The 17,888-nt window shown below is 39.4% G+C and overlaps 1 protein-coding gene across 9 annotated transcripts in view; it reads right to left on the bottom strand.

Annotated features, from left to right (window-relative positions):
- med12 (mediator complex subunit 12) overlaps positions 1-17,888 on the bottom strand; it is a 43,741-nt gene that overhangs the window by 8,369 nt on the left and 17,484 nt on the right. For 6 of the 9 annotated variants that reach the window (XR_007182736.1, XM_048176581.1, XM_048176578.1 and 3 more), the window contains exons 19-36: positions 15,587-15,750; positions 15,365-15,496; positions 15,051-15,278; positions 14,798-14,942; positions 13,258-13,378; positions 11,607-11,717; positions 11,405-11,518; positions 11,015-11,178; positions 6,476-6,655; positions 5,361-5,462; positions 5,110-5,270; positions 4,769-4,930; positions 2,366-2,477; positions 2,184-2,273; positions 1,903-2,012; positions 1,682-1,817; positions 654-803; positions 205-564 (exon numbers count right to left, since the gene is read on the bottom strand). Coding sequence is in view for 8 of the 9 variants with exons in the window: in XM_048176581.1 (XP_048032538.1) it covers positions 205-564; positions 654-803; positions 1,682-1,817; positions 1,903-2,012; positions 2,184-2,273; positions 2,366-2,477; positions 4,769-4,930; positions 5,110-5,270; positions 5,361-5,462; positions 6,476-6,655; positions 11,015-11,178; positions 11,405-11,518; positions 11,607-11,717; positions 13,258-13,378; positions 14,798-14,942; positions 15,051-15,278; positions 15,365-15,496; positions 15,587-15,750 (2,742 nt within the window). In the remaining variant the exon portion in view is untranslated. The remainder of the gene's footprint in view (positions 1-204; positions 565-653; positions 804-1,681; positions 1,818-1,902; positions 2,013-2,183; positions 2,274-2,365; positions 2,478-4,768; positions 4,931-5,109; positions 5,271-5,360; positions 5,463-6,475; positions 6,656-11,014; positions 11,179-11,404; positions 11,519-11,606; positions 11,718-13,257; positions 13,379-14,797; positions 14,943-15,050; positions 15,279-15,364; positions 15,497-15,586; positions 15,751-17,888) is intronic. The other 3 variants (XM_048176582.1, XM_048176585.1, XM_048176584.1) reach the window with 1 other exon arrangement.

Genomic DNA, 17,888 nt, shown 5'->3' with positions numbered 1-17,888 from the left:
AATGTTATAAAATCAGAGTCATTCTCGCATTTTGGTGACTCCCTAGTTATTATTTAGTTGTTATTGACATTTTCATCAGGCTACTTGTCCAGTCAGGCAAGTAAAATCCTCTTTCACTTGCCCTTTTAAAAAGATCAACTTGTCCCGGACAAGCGTTAATGTCGAGCCCTGCATAAATACATAGATAAATAGACATTTTTGTACCTCTTGTTTATTTGCGGATGTCTGTTTCTTTTTCTTCTTCTTCTTACTGGGGTCATTTGAGACACTGGAGACGCTCTTCTCCGGCTTCCCTTGATCCACCTTCTTGTCTGGCTCAGGAGCGACAGGTGTAGGTGGCTCCTCCTCCTCTTGGGGCAGGTTGAGGGGCGCCAGATAGTAACTGCGTTGTTTGGGCTTTATGTGGGTGTGGTAAAGCAGGAGCCGCTGCTGTTCCTCAAACTTTGTGACTTTGCGGTCGACCCGCACGGTTCCGAACCAGCCCCAGGAGAGCGGAGCCGAGTGCTTCAGCCCCTCAAACACGTCCCATGGAGAAATCTTCTGCTTAGTCGACACCTGAAGACCCTGTGTGGGAGAAATCACAAAACAAATGCAAATGTAGGGGATTCGCCAGCAGCTGAGCAGCACTATAACACCAAAAAGCTGCAACGTACCTCTTTTTCAAATCCAGCAATTTTGTTGCCCTTTGTGTCAATGAGCGATCCCTGGGGCTCACAGGTGATGACATCACGCGTCTGCTTGGGCAGAGGCAGCAACTGCCGCACTTTCTCCAAGCTCTCGGACTGACGGTCACCGAGTTCTTTCTGCAGGACAAAACAAACTGCTGTCTTACATTTTTGGAAGAAAAAGTGAGTCACGCTTACCCATGCAAACTTTTTAAGACTTTTTAAAATGTTTTTGAAAGAGCATTCTTATATGATCAACAAGGCTGCATTTATTTGATTAAAAATATGGTAAAACAGGCATAAGATAATCCTTTGTAACCTTATAAATGCCTTTACTGTCACACAATCCCAACTGAGGAATAAGGGTCTTATCTAGTGAAATGATTGGTCATTTTCTAAAAAAAAAAAAAAATTATTATATACTTTTTAACCACAAATGCTCGTCTTTCACTAGCTCTGGGATGAGCCATACATTACGTAATCACATTGGAAAGGTCAAGCATGACGTAGGCGGAAGTACCGCCGTAGGGCGAAAAACTCCAACTCCAACATCATTGTTTTACCTTTTTTTTTTTTTTGTAAAGGCTGTATGATTTAGTCTTTGTAAACACTTGCTCGGTACTTCCGCCCACGTCACGCGTGACCTTTCTAACGTGATTACGTAATGCATAAGACAAGCATTTGTGGTTAAAAAGTATATCATTTTTATTTTTGGCCGTCCGAGTTCACGACAGTCCGTGCGACATAATGTGTCATCAGAAGGGTCTGCAGCCCAATTTTTGTAACCACGCGCATGTGCAAGTGACTTAAAAAACAAAGTCCACTAGATAGTGTGCATGCGCCGAACGACTCTTTCCACGCTCAAGGCCAAAAGAGTGCTTTGTAAGGCTTGTGCACTCAACTGTGGAAAATGAAGTATACACAGGCCTTAACTGCTTCAAATTGTGAAACACTGACTGTTTTTCCAATCCTCTCAATGTAAGGCCGTAGCTTTCTCCAAACAGTATCAGACTCACCCTGAGCTTCTTGACCAGGTTCATGTAGGCCCTCTTATTCTCCTCCATACTGCCCTGAGAGATGCTGGACATGTCAGCTGCCAGAGTGCCATTGATCAACACGCTCAGCATGTCTAACACCGTAGTGAAGAGCTCACTAATGGAAAACAACACGCATCATTCAAATCAGATGGTCTAGCAAAGATGATTAGAGGCGGTGAATGAGGGGTGTCAGATCTCACTTGTTTGACTGCATGTCCACTGTGCCACTGCTGATGATGTCCAGCAGAAGCACCGCCCACTCCGTCGTCTGCTGCGTGCTACGCTGTACCGTATCAAACATCCCGCCCACCTAGACCATGTGACAAGAAATAAAAAAAAATGAGTTAATTCTTAGTGACATTCATTTAACCTCAGGCACACAAGGAAATGAAACTGATAAGAGGCTGATCATCACAGAGATCGTGCTTGTTTTGTCAGCCTTAAAGGCAGATGATATGAGAGAAAGATAACAGTTGCACACCAGATTGAGCCGCAGCTTCAAGGCCTCGTGCATCATCTGCTTGGCTTTGCAGTCGTCCTGGTACTGGTCCTCACGCCAGTTAGTCACAATCTGATGGAGGAATAATTGTATCAGTCCAACGAGATGTGAAGCATTCACTGAATGACACACAGAGTGTTTGAGGGGTGGAGTTGATTAGGTACCTGCTGGACTTGGCTGTAGAGGGAAGTCAGGAGACCCTCCCTCTGCTCATCTTGTCCTTTGAGGCACGTCAGCACCAGAGACAGGAAGGGTTGCTGGCTCAAGAGAGACATACTGAAAGAGAAAAGAAAACATGAACGGTGATCCTCTAACACAATCGTACATGTTCATTATCGTAAACAACAATATTATATTATTAAAATGATTGTGCCAGAAGAATAGCATGACAACTTTATTATATCTGCATCATCTCCTGAGCTTTTAGTATGTTTTACGCATGCACCGTAAAGTGATTTAAGCGTTTTCAGATGTTTCAGTGTGGATGAGCAACTTTTGGAAAACGCTGGTGTGGATGAATGAGCGTTTTCAAATGTCAAAATGTGTATTTTGGTCAGAATTATTGCACACCATCTGTTTGACGTGCATGCATTCATTGAAGTCTGTAAGTTTAACAAGACTTGCTTGTTGTCAGAATATACAAAATGGAAATATTCATATATAATAATCAAGGATATAACAGAGCAACAGGGCAAGACACGGTAAACGCTTATTCTTTAGTTTGAAGTGCTTAGAAATATAAAGCATTCTCATGTTCGGACAACTTGGATCATGCATCTTTCCCAGAGCAGCTCACTCTGTGTCCTCTGCTGTTTTTCATATGCATTTTGTCCAATAAAATAGGTTATTCACTACTGTAACGTGACTGGTTGATGGTTTCCCGTGCACAACGTGCAGACGTGACTAATCAAAATCATTGTCGATTATTTTCAATATCGATTTTATCAATTAGTTGTTGCAGCCCTAAAAAATATTTTAAAATATATTCATTAGAAAGGCCAAATTCTATTATTTCACAATATTATTCTATTTTTTTATCAAATAAATGCTGCATTGTTGAGCATAAGAAACTCCCCAAAACAAAAACATATATATTACCAACCAACTTTTGAACAGTAGTAGTGTATATTAAAAAAATCATAGGACAGAATCTCAGAAGGCAGCATAAATATGTTGCTTACCGACTTCTCAAACCCTAGTGAGCAACACACTTAGGCAACATGTTTAGGCATGACTGGCACACTTAAGATATTAAAGGGTTAGTTCACCCAAAAATTCTTTCTGAGACGAATTTGTTGAATAAAGTCATTATTTTTGTTTTTCTCGTATTCTCGTCACTTCATAACATTAAGGTTGAACCACTGCAGTCACGTTGACTGTTTTAAACAATGTTTTTACTACTTTTCAGAACCTTGAATGTAGTAATTTTGCTTTCAATAGAGGATAAAAAACCTCTCAGATTTCATCAAAAATATCTTAATTTGTGTTCTTGTGGTCTTACGGGTGTGGAATGACATGAGGGTGAGTAATTAAAGACAGAAATTTCATTTTTGGGTGAACTAACCCTTTAAACATCAGCTTATCACAGTAAAAAGCAACAGTGGTAGGGCCCTATAAAATCCGTTGTATTTTTTCCCAAATTCTGTTTTTTCTGTTTAAATTTTTCTGGATTCCATTTTTTTCCGTTTTATTTATTTTTTGACTCCATTTTAATGGTTAAATTAAATGTTACTAATCAAAAAGCATGTCTAATTAATTTATTTCTTAAAAACAACAATATTTATTAATTAAAAAATATATTTTTATGATTTTTTTCTTCAGAAGTTCTGTTGTGTATTTAAATCTTTCTGGCAATCAAATGAACGCATACTATTTACTTTATCTTTTAATCATGAAATTAAACTTTTTTGTCAAACAATGTGCTGCACAACAGAGCTTTACTGTTAAAATTAAAACATGGAAGAAACACTGAGATTACTGTTTAAAATATATTTTAATAATTTATTGTTAATTTATCTAAATTCTACTGTACAACAGTAATATGTTTCTGTCAAGTTAAATCAAACTTTTATTTCGACGGTTTGCCTAGAGCTTTGAGTTTCTCTGTGTTTATGACGGTAGTTTTCTCAAACGAAGCGGTTAAATGCTGATGAAGGGACTTTCAGAGCAGCTCTGGAGATGAATTCGTGAGGCGACAGAGGACGAAAACACCGCGAGTGTCGCATGTGCTTCAGAGTGCGTGTGCCCGCGCGATTGTGTGTGAGGTAAATGAAACTGCGCTTCCACATCATTCATTTCAGAGTCACACAGGTATGCAGGATTCATGTTTAAATAGTCTTTTTGCGGTTTACTATTCACAGACACTAGTCTATATCGCGATTTAATTTAAGTGTACTGACCTGCTTTTAATTCATTCATCAAAAATTTGACAAATTCCGTGACATTCCGCGTTATATAGTAAATTCCGTTTTTATGACTGGATTCCGCGATTCCGTGATCGAGGAAATTATAGGGCCCTACAGTGGAGTGATACAGCAGCTTTGAAGTCAGTGCTAAAAGCTTAGTACCTTTTTTGTTTCTGCCGATCTCTTTCTTTTCGTGAGGAGGGTCCCAGGTGCTGTCCCTTCTCCAGCTCTTCACCCGCAGCCTTCAGCACGTGACCCTGCACCGAGGTGTGCAGCTTACCAATCAGAGGGGCCACTAACCAGACACCTGAACGCTCAGAGGAACTGAACGAAACACAAACAATAACAAGTGTTTGAGAAACACTCAGGTCATGAGCTACACAAACGTCAGGCGTCTCTTCTTAAGGATATGACATTGATTTGTGTTGTTTGAAAGCATGCAAGATGCACAGTCCACCAACTCCATTAAACTGAAAGTAATTTAATTGATTGGGGTCACCCACCTGAGCACAGGTTTCAGTTTGCTGGCGCTGTTGCTATTGGAGACGGAGCTGCCAGAGACAGCGGAGCCATTCCAGGTGGGGTTACTAGAGTTCATCTCAGCAGACTTCTGGAAAACTTCAATGGTGGCCTTGGCTATGTTTTCCTGAAGAGCATACAGCTCCTGTAAAGAATTCAGATGAACCAGGAAATTATGAACGTTAGAGAAAGCTGAAGAAATCATCAAGCAGAGTTGAACTCAGCAAGCACTTACATTAGTTGAGCTTACATTAGTTGAGTTTGAATTAGGTGAGCACTGCTTGATCATGAGCTGTAGCTCGAGAGAGGACTGTCTCATGGTCCACTGGTCCATGTTCTGTAGGCAGAAAAACAGACGGAATATGGAAAGAATGTTTTTAAAGGAATCAAAGCAGAGCTTCAGAGCCCCAGCTGGATATTAATTGCGACGGGCCCCTGTCTTCACACTTTATGAAGATGAAAACCGATCCAGAATAATGAGCTTCTGTGAGACTCACACAAATCATTAATGGCTTAAAGGCTAAAGGGTGTGAAATGAATAATTAAGCCTGGGGAAATGACTGTCTGTTCATTCTCTGCTGCTCTTCCATTGCTGACAGCCTGATGTCTAAAACAGGAAATCATCTGTTTGTCTTTATGTATGCAGACCTGTTCTGCTGGGTTTTAAAGCTGATGGTATTTTTTGCATCTACAGCATCACCACATGGAATTGCAAAAATAACTACTGTTTTCAGACAGGTTTTCCTCCTTAAAAATAAACTCTTGAGCTTTTATTTTGGCAGAAATGCAGGGAGATCTTTAAAGGGGTCCTTGATTATGATTTCACTTTTTTAACTTTAGTTAGTGTGTAATGTTGCTGTTTGAGCATAAACAACATCTGCAAAGTTATGACGTTCAATGCAAAGGGAGATATTTTCTCTGTTTAATGACTACAACAAACGGCTGGTAGGGACTACAACGAGCTTCATCCCGGGTTAGTGACATCACTAACCCTAAAATTTACATAAACCCCGCCACCAAGAACACACAACAAAGGGGGCGGGGCCATGTTGGGCTGCTTTAGAGAAGAGGAAGAGTTGTTGTAGTAGAGTGTTGTTGTCATGACGTCATTTTACGCTGGACTGCTTCACAAACGAGGATCAATTCAACACAAAAGATGAACATGACGGCACATGCTAGTGGATGAGTTGAATCAACTCCACAGCAACTACATAAATTTATCCACTAACCATTCAGAAACGTCTAAAAGTTGTAACTTCTTCCTGAGTCTGAATTCACTTTATACTACTACAAAAAGCTCAGTCTACTATGGAGCAGATGTTCTCATCGGGTCATGTGAGAGCGTGTGACCTGCAGGATGCGTTTGATGCGCTGTCTCTGAGGATTCTCGCCCTCCTCGCTGTCCAGCTGCCTGTGTGGGTAACAGATGAGCTGCAGTAACCGCTGAGCCTGGATGTTCCCCAGCACTGGATCCTGTAGTGCACTGCTGTCCTCCGACAGAGACTTCAGACAACGCTCGCCAACCCACTCCTGAAAGATCAGCAAAAATGAAAAAAAAAAAAGAAATCAGCAAAATGAAATGCAAACTTCTTAAATGATCTTGATCATTTTTGGAGTTTCAGTCCCTGTTTCCACCTGGTATTAAGATGCGTTTTGGTCGATTGGATAACAAGTAGACAACACTAAATGCATTCGACAACATGAGTGTTTACACTACGAAAGCAATCTGGTCGAATGCGTTTTCTACTACCTCTGGAAGTGGTTGAAAGTGCACAAGATCAAAACGTTACAGGTGTAAACAGGGTGTAAAACGTTTTGATCTTGTGCACTTTCAACCACTTCCAGAGGTAGTCGAAAACGCATTCGACCGGATTGCTTTCGCAGTGTAAACACTCATGCTGTCGAATGCATTCGAACCACAGACTGTAAAAAGGATGGACGACACGACACCGCTTCCTTCCAATGTAATGAACTGAAGCCAAAATGGGCTGACGAATGGGCGCTGACGTTACGAAATACGTCAAAAAAAAAAAACGTTTGGAGCCTGGGCATGCGCAGAAGGAATCGTCAGTGGAGCCGGAGGCGGAGTCGCGGTATCAAACTTCCGCCCAGGCGACTGCGTCATCATTCATGTATTTTAAATAGGCTATATAATTATACACAATTTAAAATTCTACCTATAAAATAATAGGCTATTCTGTTTCTAGAGCAATAACATTTTTGAAACTCAAAAATTCAGAAGATAAAATCAATATTATATGCCACTAGAAACAACTCTAAAATGTCAGAAACGGTCCTGCCATTTTAAATAAAGTTCAACTAACGTTACAGGAGATCGATTGCTGTAATTAGAGTAGGCTATCATTAGTTTTGTCCTGCTAATTATTATTTTATACCCATAAAAATAATAAGTAACTGCCAGATAACGATCACCTGCTTTTTCCCGACATGGTTAACATTAGGTGTGTTATCTTAACTAATAACATTAACTGGCTTATGAAGCCCACATTTAATGTTACAGAAAAAAGTTCAGTGATCCGTCAGATCCTGTAGGTCGGTTAGTACAGTTTACTGCTGAACAACTCATTTTGTTGGTGTTAAATAACAAAGAAATCAAAAATTAATAGTTAGTTATACATCTTCAATCTCCCCTCAAAGCTCCGACAGTCCTCAGAGAAGCTGTCAATCAACTGCAAATCATGACGACACGCCCTGTTTTTATAGCATCAAATTGCTAGCTAAAATCTAAATTATCACAAAAACGAACAATTGAATATATATCAGCGTGATAACAACTACCTTAAATGACCAAAACCATCTTTCAGAAAGTTTTATTTGAAGCATAATTTATTTTTATGTTTTCACTTAAGTCTCATTCGACTGCATTGAGAGGGCGGGGTTTATGACCTGTACTGCATCCAGCCACCAGGGGGCGATCAAAGAGCCCGCAGCTTCACTTTTCAGGACGTATGAGACACACCCGATTCGAACAGCCACAGAAGACCGTCTACTTTCCGCCTACGGACCTAATTGTGTAGACATCATGGGAAGCGCCCTAGCCAGACTTTGTTGGCTAAAGACCCAAGTTTGGTCTGAAAATGCGTACCAAGCACAATGTTCTCTCACCATTTCACAGCGTTCGGCGTGATGATATTGCAGCTATCAGAGCAGAAACGAAAGCCGCTGCTCTCCGTATGTTTTTGTGTGAGCTTATTTTGTCCATTAGATTGAAAGGTCATACATTTACCATCTCATAGACCCTCCCCTCAAAGAAATCAGGACAGAAGTGGTTGAAAGTCAAAAAAGAGGTTAAAACATCAGGGGCCTCATTTATAAAACTTTGTGTACGCACAAAAAAAGGCCCTGAAAGTGCGTACGCCACTTCCGATGCCCAAGTTGTGATTTATAAAAACAAACTTGACGGGAAAATGTGCGCATTTCCACGCAAACTCTGACCCGAACATTTTGGAGACAGAGCAGTTTGGCGACACCAATGGTGAGCTGCGGGACTTACGGCAGATGAAGGAAAACCAATATAAATTCTCATTATGAGTCATAATCATAAATACAGTGCATGTTCACAATAACAGTTTAAATAAAGGAATGATTTAAATTCGGAAGGAAACTCACGTTTACATTAATATTACACTTTCACTAATGGCGATATGCACTGAAATTACATTACGCAGTCATTACGGAGAAGTTAAACGAAAGTGATATGAATTTAGATGGTAGATGTGCTAAAACACGCTGTTTTAATGATGGGCGAGGAGCGCTAGGAGCACAATAATTCCTCTTTAAACTGCAGATGTTATGACAAAATATTTTAGCGTGGAACGACGATCATTGATGCACACTTAACTTGGATATTATGGAAGACACTGCTGGATTCGGTGGTCGAACGGTCCGTTGTCCAGTTTGAATAGTTCCAATGATAATATTTTACTGTATAACCGCAGCTGCACAGTGGTGTTGATGTCGTGTGAAGGATCTTCAAACAGTTACCACTGTATTTGAAGGATATAATTTGAGGAAAACGGTAAGATTTGCACGTTTCCTTTTTAAAATACTTCAGTGACGCGCCGAGACAGACAATTACACTGCAATAAATAAGTAGGCCTATCTGTTTCCACTAAAAATAGCCTATAAACTTCCTAAAAGATATATTCACCTTATCAGCAAAACTGCATAAATTTGATTTGAATTGTTTTAAAGGTGCCCTCAAATGAAAAATTGAATTTATCTTGGCATAGTCAAATAACAAGAGTTCAGTACATGGAAATTACATACAGTGAGTCTCAAACTCCATTGTTTCCTCCTTCTTATATAAATCTCATTTGTTTAAAAGACCTCTGAAGAACAGGCGAATCTCAACATAACACCGACTGTTACGTAACAGTCGGGGTGTACGCCCCCAATATTTGCATATGCCAGCCCATGTTCAAGGCATTAGACAAGGGCAGCCAGTATTAACGTCTGGATCTGTGCACAGCTGAATCATCAGACTAGGTAAGCAAGCAAGAACAATAGCGAAAAATGGCAGATGGAGCAATAATAACTGACATGATCCATGATATCATGATATTTTTAGTGATATTTGTAAATTGTCTTTCTAAATGTTTCGTTAGCATGTTGCTAATGTACTGTTAAATGTGGTTAAAGTTACCATCGTTTCTTACTGTGTTCACGGAGACAAGAGCCGTCGCTATTTTCATTATTAAACACTTGCAGTCTGTATAATTCATAAACACAACTTCATTCTTTATAAATCTCTCCAACAGTGTAGCATTAGCCGTTAGCCACGGAGCACAGCCTCAAATTCATTCAGAATTAAATGTAAACAATATAACAGTATACAATACTCACATAATCCGATGCATGCATGCCGCATGCATGGCGAACACTTTGTAAAGATCCATTTGAGGATTATATTAGCTGAGTGAACTTTGTTTATGCACTGTTCAAGGCAAGCGCGAGCTCCGTGGGCGTGGAGCACGAGAATTAAAGGGCCAGTAGCCCTGAATCGGCTCATTTATAATGATGCCCCAAAATAGGCAGTTAAAAAAAATTAATTAAAAAAAATCTATGGGGTATTTTGAGCTGAAACTTCAGACACATTCAGGAGACACCTTAGACTTATATTACATCTTTTTAAAAAAAAGTTCTAGGGCACCTTTAAACAATTAAAATACTATTTAGCCAGTGGAAATGAATGAATCAACTCTATTCTAAAACCTTTATCTTATGTATTTAATGCAATTTTGTTTTTATGCATATTTTGATACATTTAATCTAAAACATCAGAATATTGGGTGATTTTTAGCAATGCAATGTGTATGGCACAAATGTTAACTATGGTGTCACGTGGATGGGAATATGTATGGAAATGATATGCAGATGAGGTTATGCTCGGCGTCATAAGCTCCATATATGGTGATTTTCAGGGTGGAGATGCATGTACGCACAATCTTCCGCTGACTGGGATTTATAAAGGGATTTGTAGACAGGTTATGGCGTACGCATAGTTTTATAAATCTGTTTTTTTGTGCGTACACACACTTTTAAGATGAAATCTACGCAAAGTTTTATAAATGAGGCCCCTGATGTAAACGGGAATGTGTCCAATCGACCAAAACTCATTTTAATACCATGTGGAAACTGGGCCTCAGTTCATTACAGTGATGGAAACACAATTTGGGGTAATACTGAGGGCACAGCCAGGTGACGCATTTCCACAAGATCCTTGTTTTTAAGCTAGCGGTGAGTACATCACTCAAAAATGTGTTTCTTTGCCAAGGACATTATCTTCACAACTTCAGTCTATTAATATTATAATATAGCTTATAATAGCTAAAGTCTTTCCAAGGATGAGATCCTCATAATCATCACCTGCTGGCAGATGCTCTTCAGCACATACTTGGCGTAAACCACCAGACTGGCCGTTTCAATAGAGACGTTACGTCCTCCGGATTTTTTGGAGCCCATGTCATCCTCTCCAATGTCGTCCAATCCAGCGGGATGGGAGAAGCCTGAACCCTTCAGCTCGGCATCTCCTGGAAAAATAAACAAAAAGTCTCACTTTTTTTCACCCACTGCCAGCTGGGTCCCATTTGCTTAATCTCCCATTCCTGTGGCTTTCTTCTACGTCATTTACCAAAAGCCTTTAACACAAGCCTTTCCTGGTTTTCTCGTTTTGCTCTCTGGTCACTGGATACAATTAAAGCTTTTGTATGTTCACCAAGACATGAATGCACAACAAAAAGGTACCCAAAATCTCACCCAGCATGAAAACGGCCTTCAACACGGCAAACACGGCTCCCACCACAATGCTGTTCTGAGACGCAGCCAGCAAGTGTCGGTCGCAGGATGATCTGATGCCCACTGTGGATTTGTCTGTGGACAGAAACATTATTCACAGTTTTGTGGATATATATTGCGATATGATCTAGAGTTCAGATGGGATGTGTGAGGTCTAAATTACCTGATTTGGTGCCGTCTTGTGGACAGGGGTTACGCTGTGGGGTTCTGAACAGATGAAGCAGGATCCTGCAGGTCAGTCTGGCTCCAGGTTCAGAATCCTGCTCACTACAGGCTGCACACACACACACGAACATGTCACAACCATAAAAAGGCACTCGCTTCAGAACATGACCCCATCATTTCTGGCTCACAGCTGCATGAAGGCAGTACAGAATGTCTTCTTCCTGAGTCTCTCCATCAGTGTCGACTCCGGTTTGAACAATGTAAGGCTGAACACCATTAATGACAATCCTCATTTTGGCTGCGTGAGATTCTCCAGCTTTGTTGTTGTTGAGCTGTTAAAGCTCCACCCTCTTCTGGAAAGGGGGCGGGAGCAGCAGCTCATTTGCATTTAAAGGGACACACACAAAAACGGCGTGTTTTTGCTCACACCCAAATAGGGGCAAATTTGACAAGCTATAATAAATGATCTGTGGAGTATTTTGAGCTGAAACTTCACAGACACATTCTGGAGACACCAGAGACTTGTGAAATGGGGCATAATAGATCCCCTTTAAGTTCCTATAAGGGACTTGATTCAACCAAACACAAAAATGTTGTCATGAATTGCTCAACCTCATGTTGCTCCAACCTGAATGACACCACTGTTGAACTCAAAAACAGGTAGATACATAGAGCACATCAAATACAGTAAATGAAAGCTCAAATGCACTTGCTTGATATGCGAGAACAAATCTCTGTTTCTCACGCATCAAGCAAGCACATTTAAGCTACCGTTTACCATATTTGATGAGCTCTACGTATGCGTGATGATCATTGTGTGTATGTGAATAAAAGCCGTGATTAAATCTGCTCATCATATAGAGTGATCAGAAGGGTTTACTTGGATTACACCGCTTGATTCATATGGATTTCTCTTTCTTTATGAACTTTTTGAAGAGTCAAAGTTTTAGTAGACTTTCAGTGGATGAACAATAATGATGAAAGAATATTAAAAACACTTTAATTGGTGACTCAAAGATGAATGAAAGTCTTCTGGGTTTGGACATTTTACAACATTTATCAATTTTGGGTTAACTATTCCTTTTAATTCTTACACAACATTATCATATGGCTTATAAAGACTTGAAACGTAGTGCACAAATTATATGGAATGTGTTTCAGGGTACCATTATGCACTCTGCAAAACATCATGGAAGTCGTCAAACAGGTTAATGATATTAGGGTGAGAAAACAACAACAGAATTAATTTTGTGAAAATTATCCCTCTAAATTAACCCTAAATCAATGACAAAGTATGTGTTTTTCCCACATCATGTCATGCTCTTTCTCTAAAAACATACTCCACATTTCAACAGCATCATTCAGTCTTTCACTGCCGCCCTGAATAGCTCCTTATGTAGTGAACCAATCAGAGAGACAGAGTGAGAGACTGTGGGCAGCAGAAGGAGCTCTATGGCTCCAGGACACACATCAGTGCGTCTAAAGATAGACATTCCCAGAGACATCAAACAGAAAGAAGGTTAGTACTGACGTCTCTTATGGAACTGTGAAAAACTAAACGCCTGCACTTCCAAGAGTGAGGTAAGCAGTGACTGAGCGTCTGTATGGCAGGTGGATGTGGAATACTGGGAGCCTGTGGGGATCCGTACCTGCGTTCAGGAGGGAGGGGATGGCCACACAGCGCACCAGATCCTCCAGCAACAAACACTGCCGAGCTATTAGGATAGCGACGAATGTCGCCAGCGAGTCATGGAAAGAAAGATCACTGACCTGCCAAAGAGAAAAACACATGCTATTATCACCAAGAACATCTAGTAGTCGTTCTAGTCAACTCAGTGCTTCCCACACATGGATTTTACTTGGGCGGGCCGCCCAGGTATATTTGGAGACACATTTATGCTTTTATTAGTTTTATCTTCTTATATATTTGTATCTGCCCAAGATGATGAAACCATCAGCGATTGACTAACTAGTGGAGAATCGCCCTTGCCCTATGCGTTTCGTACCTGCTCGTTACGTGTGCGTCAGAACTGTTTACTCCCGCTGACATTCCCATGTGAGCTGCAGAGATGCGGTGGATATTTCACAAAGACTGCAGCATGTTGCAAAGTCACAAGGTGGCGCTGTTGTGGGTTCTACAGTGTCGCGTAACAGCGCTTCAGACTGCTTCAAAGTGATTCTCAATCAATGAAAAGCGCAGATTTATGCCAAGCGATTGCTAATGAACTCAAGTTGAATTATGACAATGTCTACTTCATGGAATCTGAAGGATCAGCCAGCAATTGTGTAGACATTTCAAAATAAAAGTCCCGGTGTATTTCGGGCTTGTTTATAATTAAAAGTCAAAAGTTCTCTCTTCTGGGCATTATTGGTATTTTGGTTACACAATAAACTATATTTAATTTGATATTCATTTAATTCATAGTAAATTATTGTAGTCTCCCCCACAGGAAAAAAAGACTAAGAACATTATTCAACATATATTATTCATTATATAAATTTTACTAGTAAAATCTGTGTCCCATTCACTGAGAGAGACACTATATGACAGCAAAGAGAACTAGGAAAAGGTAAACCATTTAAATGCTGTAATTTTGCATCATTTACAATGCATAATAGTGCATAATATTAGTATGTAATGAAATGTAACAGTATGCTATGCAATTAAAATTAATTTCAATAAATAAAAATATGGTTAAAAATCACACATTATTTGTTTGTCACATGTAGTAGACATTTTTGTGCCATGGGTAATAGGAGGATTTTTCACCCGGCTACCACCGCAAGTATATTTCAAACCTGTGGGAAGCACTGCAACTAGACATTTCACTACTTATCCTGAGCAAAAGAGAGACATCTAGGTGACTAAAGTAAGTCTACCAGAGAATCTTCATCAGACATGCCACAAAAAACACACTTTAGTCATGTCATGGTTCAAATATGCACAAACAGCAGACATCATACTAAGGTGCAGTGACATTTACTGTTGTTTCATGGGTTTTCATAGGCAAAATCAATTCATTTCAATAGGAAAAATATTTCCCCACACAGAATTTACAACAAGTTCAAACTGATTGAGTGAATTTGCCATGCTGACAAACAGAAAACTGCTTAAAATTTGATTCATACATCGCTCCTTTCACTGTAACTGCACCTTTAGGGGTTTACGCAATAGATATTTCGACTCACGTCAACGTTGCAGAGTAGATCGTTAAAACCGCAGTTGCCGTTGTTGGAAGAGCAGCAGAGAGCCTTGAGCACTCCCAACCACTCAGCGCTGAGAGAGCGACAGTACGCCGTCAGCTCCGCACACAGGATACCGATATCATTCACCCTGAAACAAACCACACAACATTTGTACACCATAGTAGAGATGCCATGCAGGTGTTCTGCTATTACTGAAGTCTTAGTTAGGGCTGCTCGATTATGGCAAAAATCATACCTCTCAGGATCACGATGGTCCACGCACACGTCCATGAGCACGTTACACACAAAGCTGTAGCGGTTAGCCGGGCTGTCGTTGAGGATCTTTCCCACCATGGAGTGGTTGAGATTGTGTGCGGTAGGATTAGCGATGGCGTCGATCATGAACATCTGATCCCACAGCATGTTAGAGTCTGATGGGTCGATGTTATAATAGATGGAGTTCTTTACCTTTGAGCAGAACTCACTGTGGGAATTCACACAAAACCAGCAACCATTAGAGACCAGGAATATGGATATATATTTAAAAAGTACTCAGTTCGTTGCTCTCACCTGAAAATCTCCCCAAACTTGCTCTTTAGGTGACTGCAGGAGGTATAGAGGTCGTAGAGATAGGCCAGGATACAGCGTTCAGCTGAGGAACAGTCTGCAGGGTTCACGCCAGACTTGACTACAATTCGCAGCCTGTTGAGCACAATATGAGACATTCATCACTGTCCAAATAGCCTAACATCATCCCGAAAGATGTCATATCGAGCAGTAGACATGACGTACCCATCAAAGACCTGTGCGGTCTGGTCAGGGTTGAGGATGAGGCAGGAATGGTATCTCCGCAGCACGGCCACAATGCACAGACAGAGACCTGTAGTGTAACTGCCAGCCAGGTTGGAGGATTTCAGCAGGAGTTCTGCTTCCACCAGACTCAACTCATTCAGCAGCTACATGACCAACACACACTGAGGTTAATCACCAATATACAAAGTAATAATGCTTTCCTTCACATGCACCACTAAATATAATGTAGATGTTGTATACTGTATTATTTAAAGGGTTAGTTCGCCTAAAAATGAAATTTCTGTCATTGATTACTTGTGTCGTTCCACATCCGTAAGACTTTTGTTCATCTTCAGAACACAAATTAAGATATTTTTGATGAAATCTGAGAGGTTTCTGTCCCTTCATAGAGATTCAATATAACTACCACTTTCAAGGTCCAGAAAGGCAGTAAAGACATTATTAAAGTAGGGCTCTATGAAATCCGTTTTATTTTTTCCCAAATTCCGTTTTAATTTTTCTGGATTCCGTTTTTTTCCGTTTTATTTATTTTTTGACTCCATTTTAATGGTTAAATTAAATTTTAGTAATCAAAAAGCATGTCTAATTAATTGAAATAATGAATCTTGTCCAATTTACCAACAATTTAATAAAAGTTTAACAAAAAAAAAAAAAAATATATAAATTTTTTATGGCCCTATGATAAACATTTTATTCTTTCCCCTCAAATTTTATTTTTACCAAATTCTGTTTTCTGGATTCCATTTTAATGGTTTAATTCCATTTTAATAATCAGAAAGCATGTCTAATTAATTGAATTCTTAAAAACAATATTAATTAATTAAAAAATATATTTTTATGATTATTTTTTTTTTTTCAGAAGTTCTGTTGTGTATTTAAATTTTTCTGGCAATCAAATGAACACATACTATTTAATTTATCTTTTAATCATGAAATTAAACTTTTTTGTCAAACAATGTGCTGCACAACAGAGCTTTACTGTTACAATTAAAACATGGAAGAAACACTGAGATTATTGTTTAAAAATATATTTTAATAATTTATTGTTAAATTAATCTAAATTCTACTGTACAACAGTAATATGTTTCTGTCAAGTTAAATCGAACTTTTATTTTGACGGTTTGCCCAGAGCTTTGAGTTTCTCTGTGTTTATGACGGTAGTTTTCTCAAACGATTCCGTGATCGCGGAAATTAGAGGGCCCTATTAAAGTAATTGTGGTTTAACCTCAATTTTATGAATAAACGCGAGTGCTTTCTTTGTGCACAAAAAAAAAAAAAAAAAAAAAAAAAAACATTTACCACTTCATTTACAAAATTATATTATTGACGCAACAATGTCAGCTCTCGCATGAACACAAAATGCATGTCAAGAAGCTCTTGTGAATGTGCATTGCAGATCAATATTTTTGTGAGTAAAGTGGTAAATTATGTTTTTTTTTTGCACAAACAAAGCACTCACGTCTCTTCATAAAATTGAGGTTAAACCACCGGAATCACTTTAATGATGTCTTTACCACCTTTCTGGACCTTGAAAGTGGTAGTTGCATTGGATCTCTATGGAGGGACAGAAAGCTCTCAGACTTCATTAAAAAGATCTTAATTTGTGCTCCAAAGATGAACGAAGGTCTTACAGATGTGAAACGACACGAGGGAAAGTAATAAATGACAGAATTTTCATTTTTGGGTGAACTAACCCTTTAAAAATCAAACAAGGAAGAAAACTGAAGGCCCCGACATACATCAAGCAAAATTTCCGGAAAAATTCACTCTGGCTGGTAAGCACCTTTGAACTACCATTGGTCCGTGGTGATTATGTAATAGGTAGGTGTGGCTCTGAGGCTCCGCCTTCTGTGACATGGACATTTTCTCTGGTTAATTTCTTCTGTTCAGTCCATTGAGGTCAGACGTAAATGTTAAATATCCATGTTAAATACTATAAATCTGTTTGCATTAAAGGAATTTATTGTACAAAGTGCCATATGAATAAACATTACATTACATTACATTACATGACTGGTGTGCTGAATTGCAGCCATTTGATCGCTATAATTAGATGCTATTTCACCATTTTTGTTGTATATTAATTTTTCATTATTGAGGGCACAGAGTGCAGCACATATTTAAATATTCATCTAAACGCCGCTCCAAACTATTCGCTGACAGTATACCACTGCTCAGGTATTTCAAACATTTTACCCCTACGAGAAGAATATCACAGCGAGTATTTTGAGGCCTTCAGAATGCCCAACAGACAGCAGCCAAGGATGATCCATATTACACA

This window comes from Megalobrama amblycephala, linkage group LG23, assembly GCF_018812025.1.
Source record: "Megalobrama amblycephala isolate DHTTF-2021 linkage group LG23, ASM1881202v1, whole genome shotgun sequence".
NCBI classification, from domain to species: domain Eukaryota; kingdom Metazoa; phylum Chordata; class Actinopteri; order Cypriniformes; family Xenocyprididae; genus Megalobrama; species Megalobrama amblycephala.
Note: the sequence above shows the minus strand (reverse complement) of the source record. Positions and strands in the feature narration are given on the sequence as shown.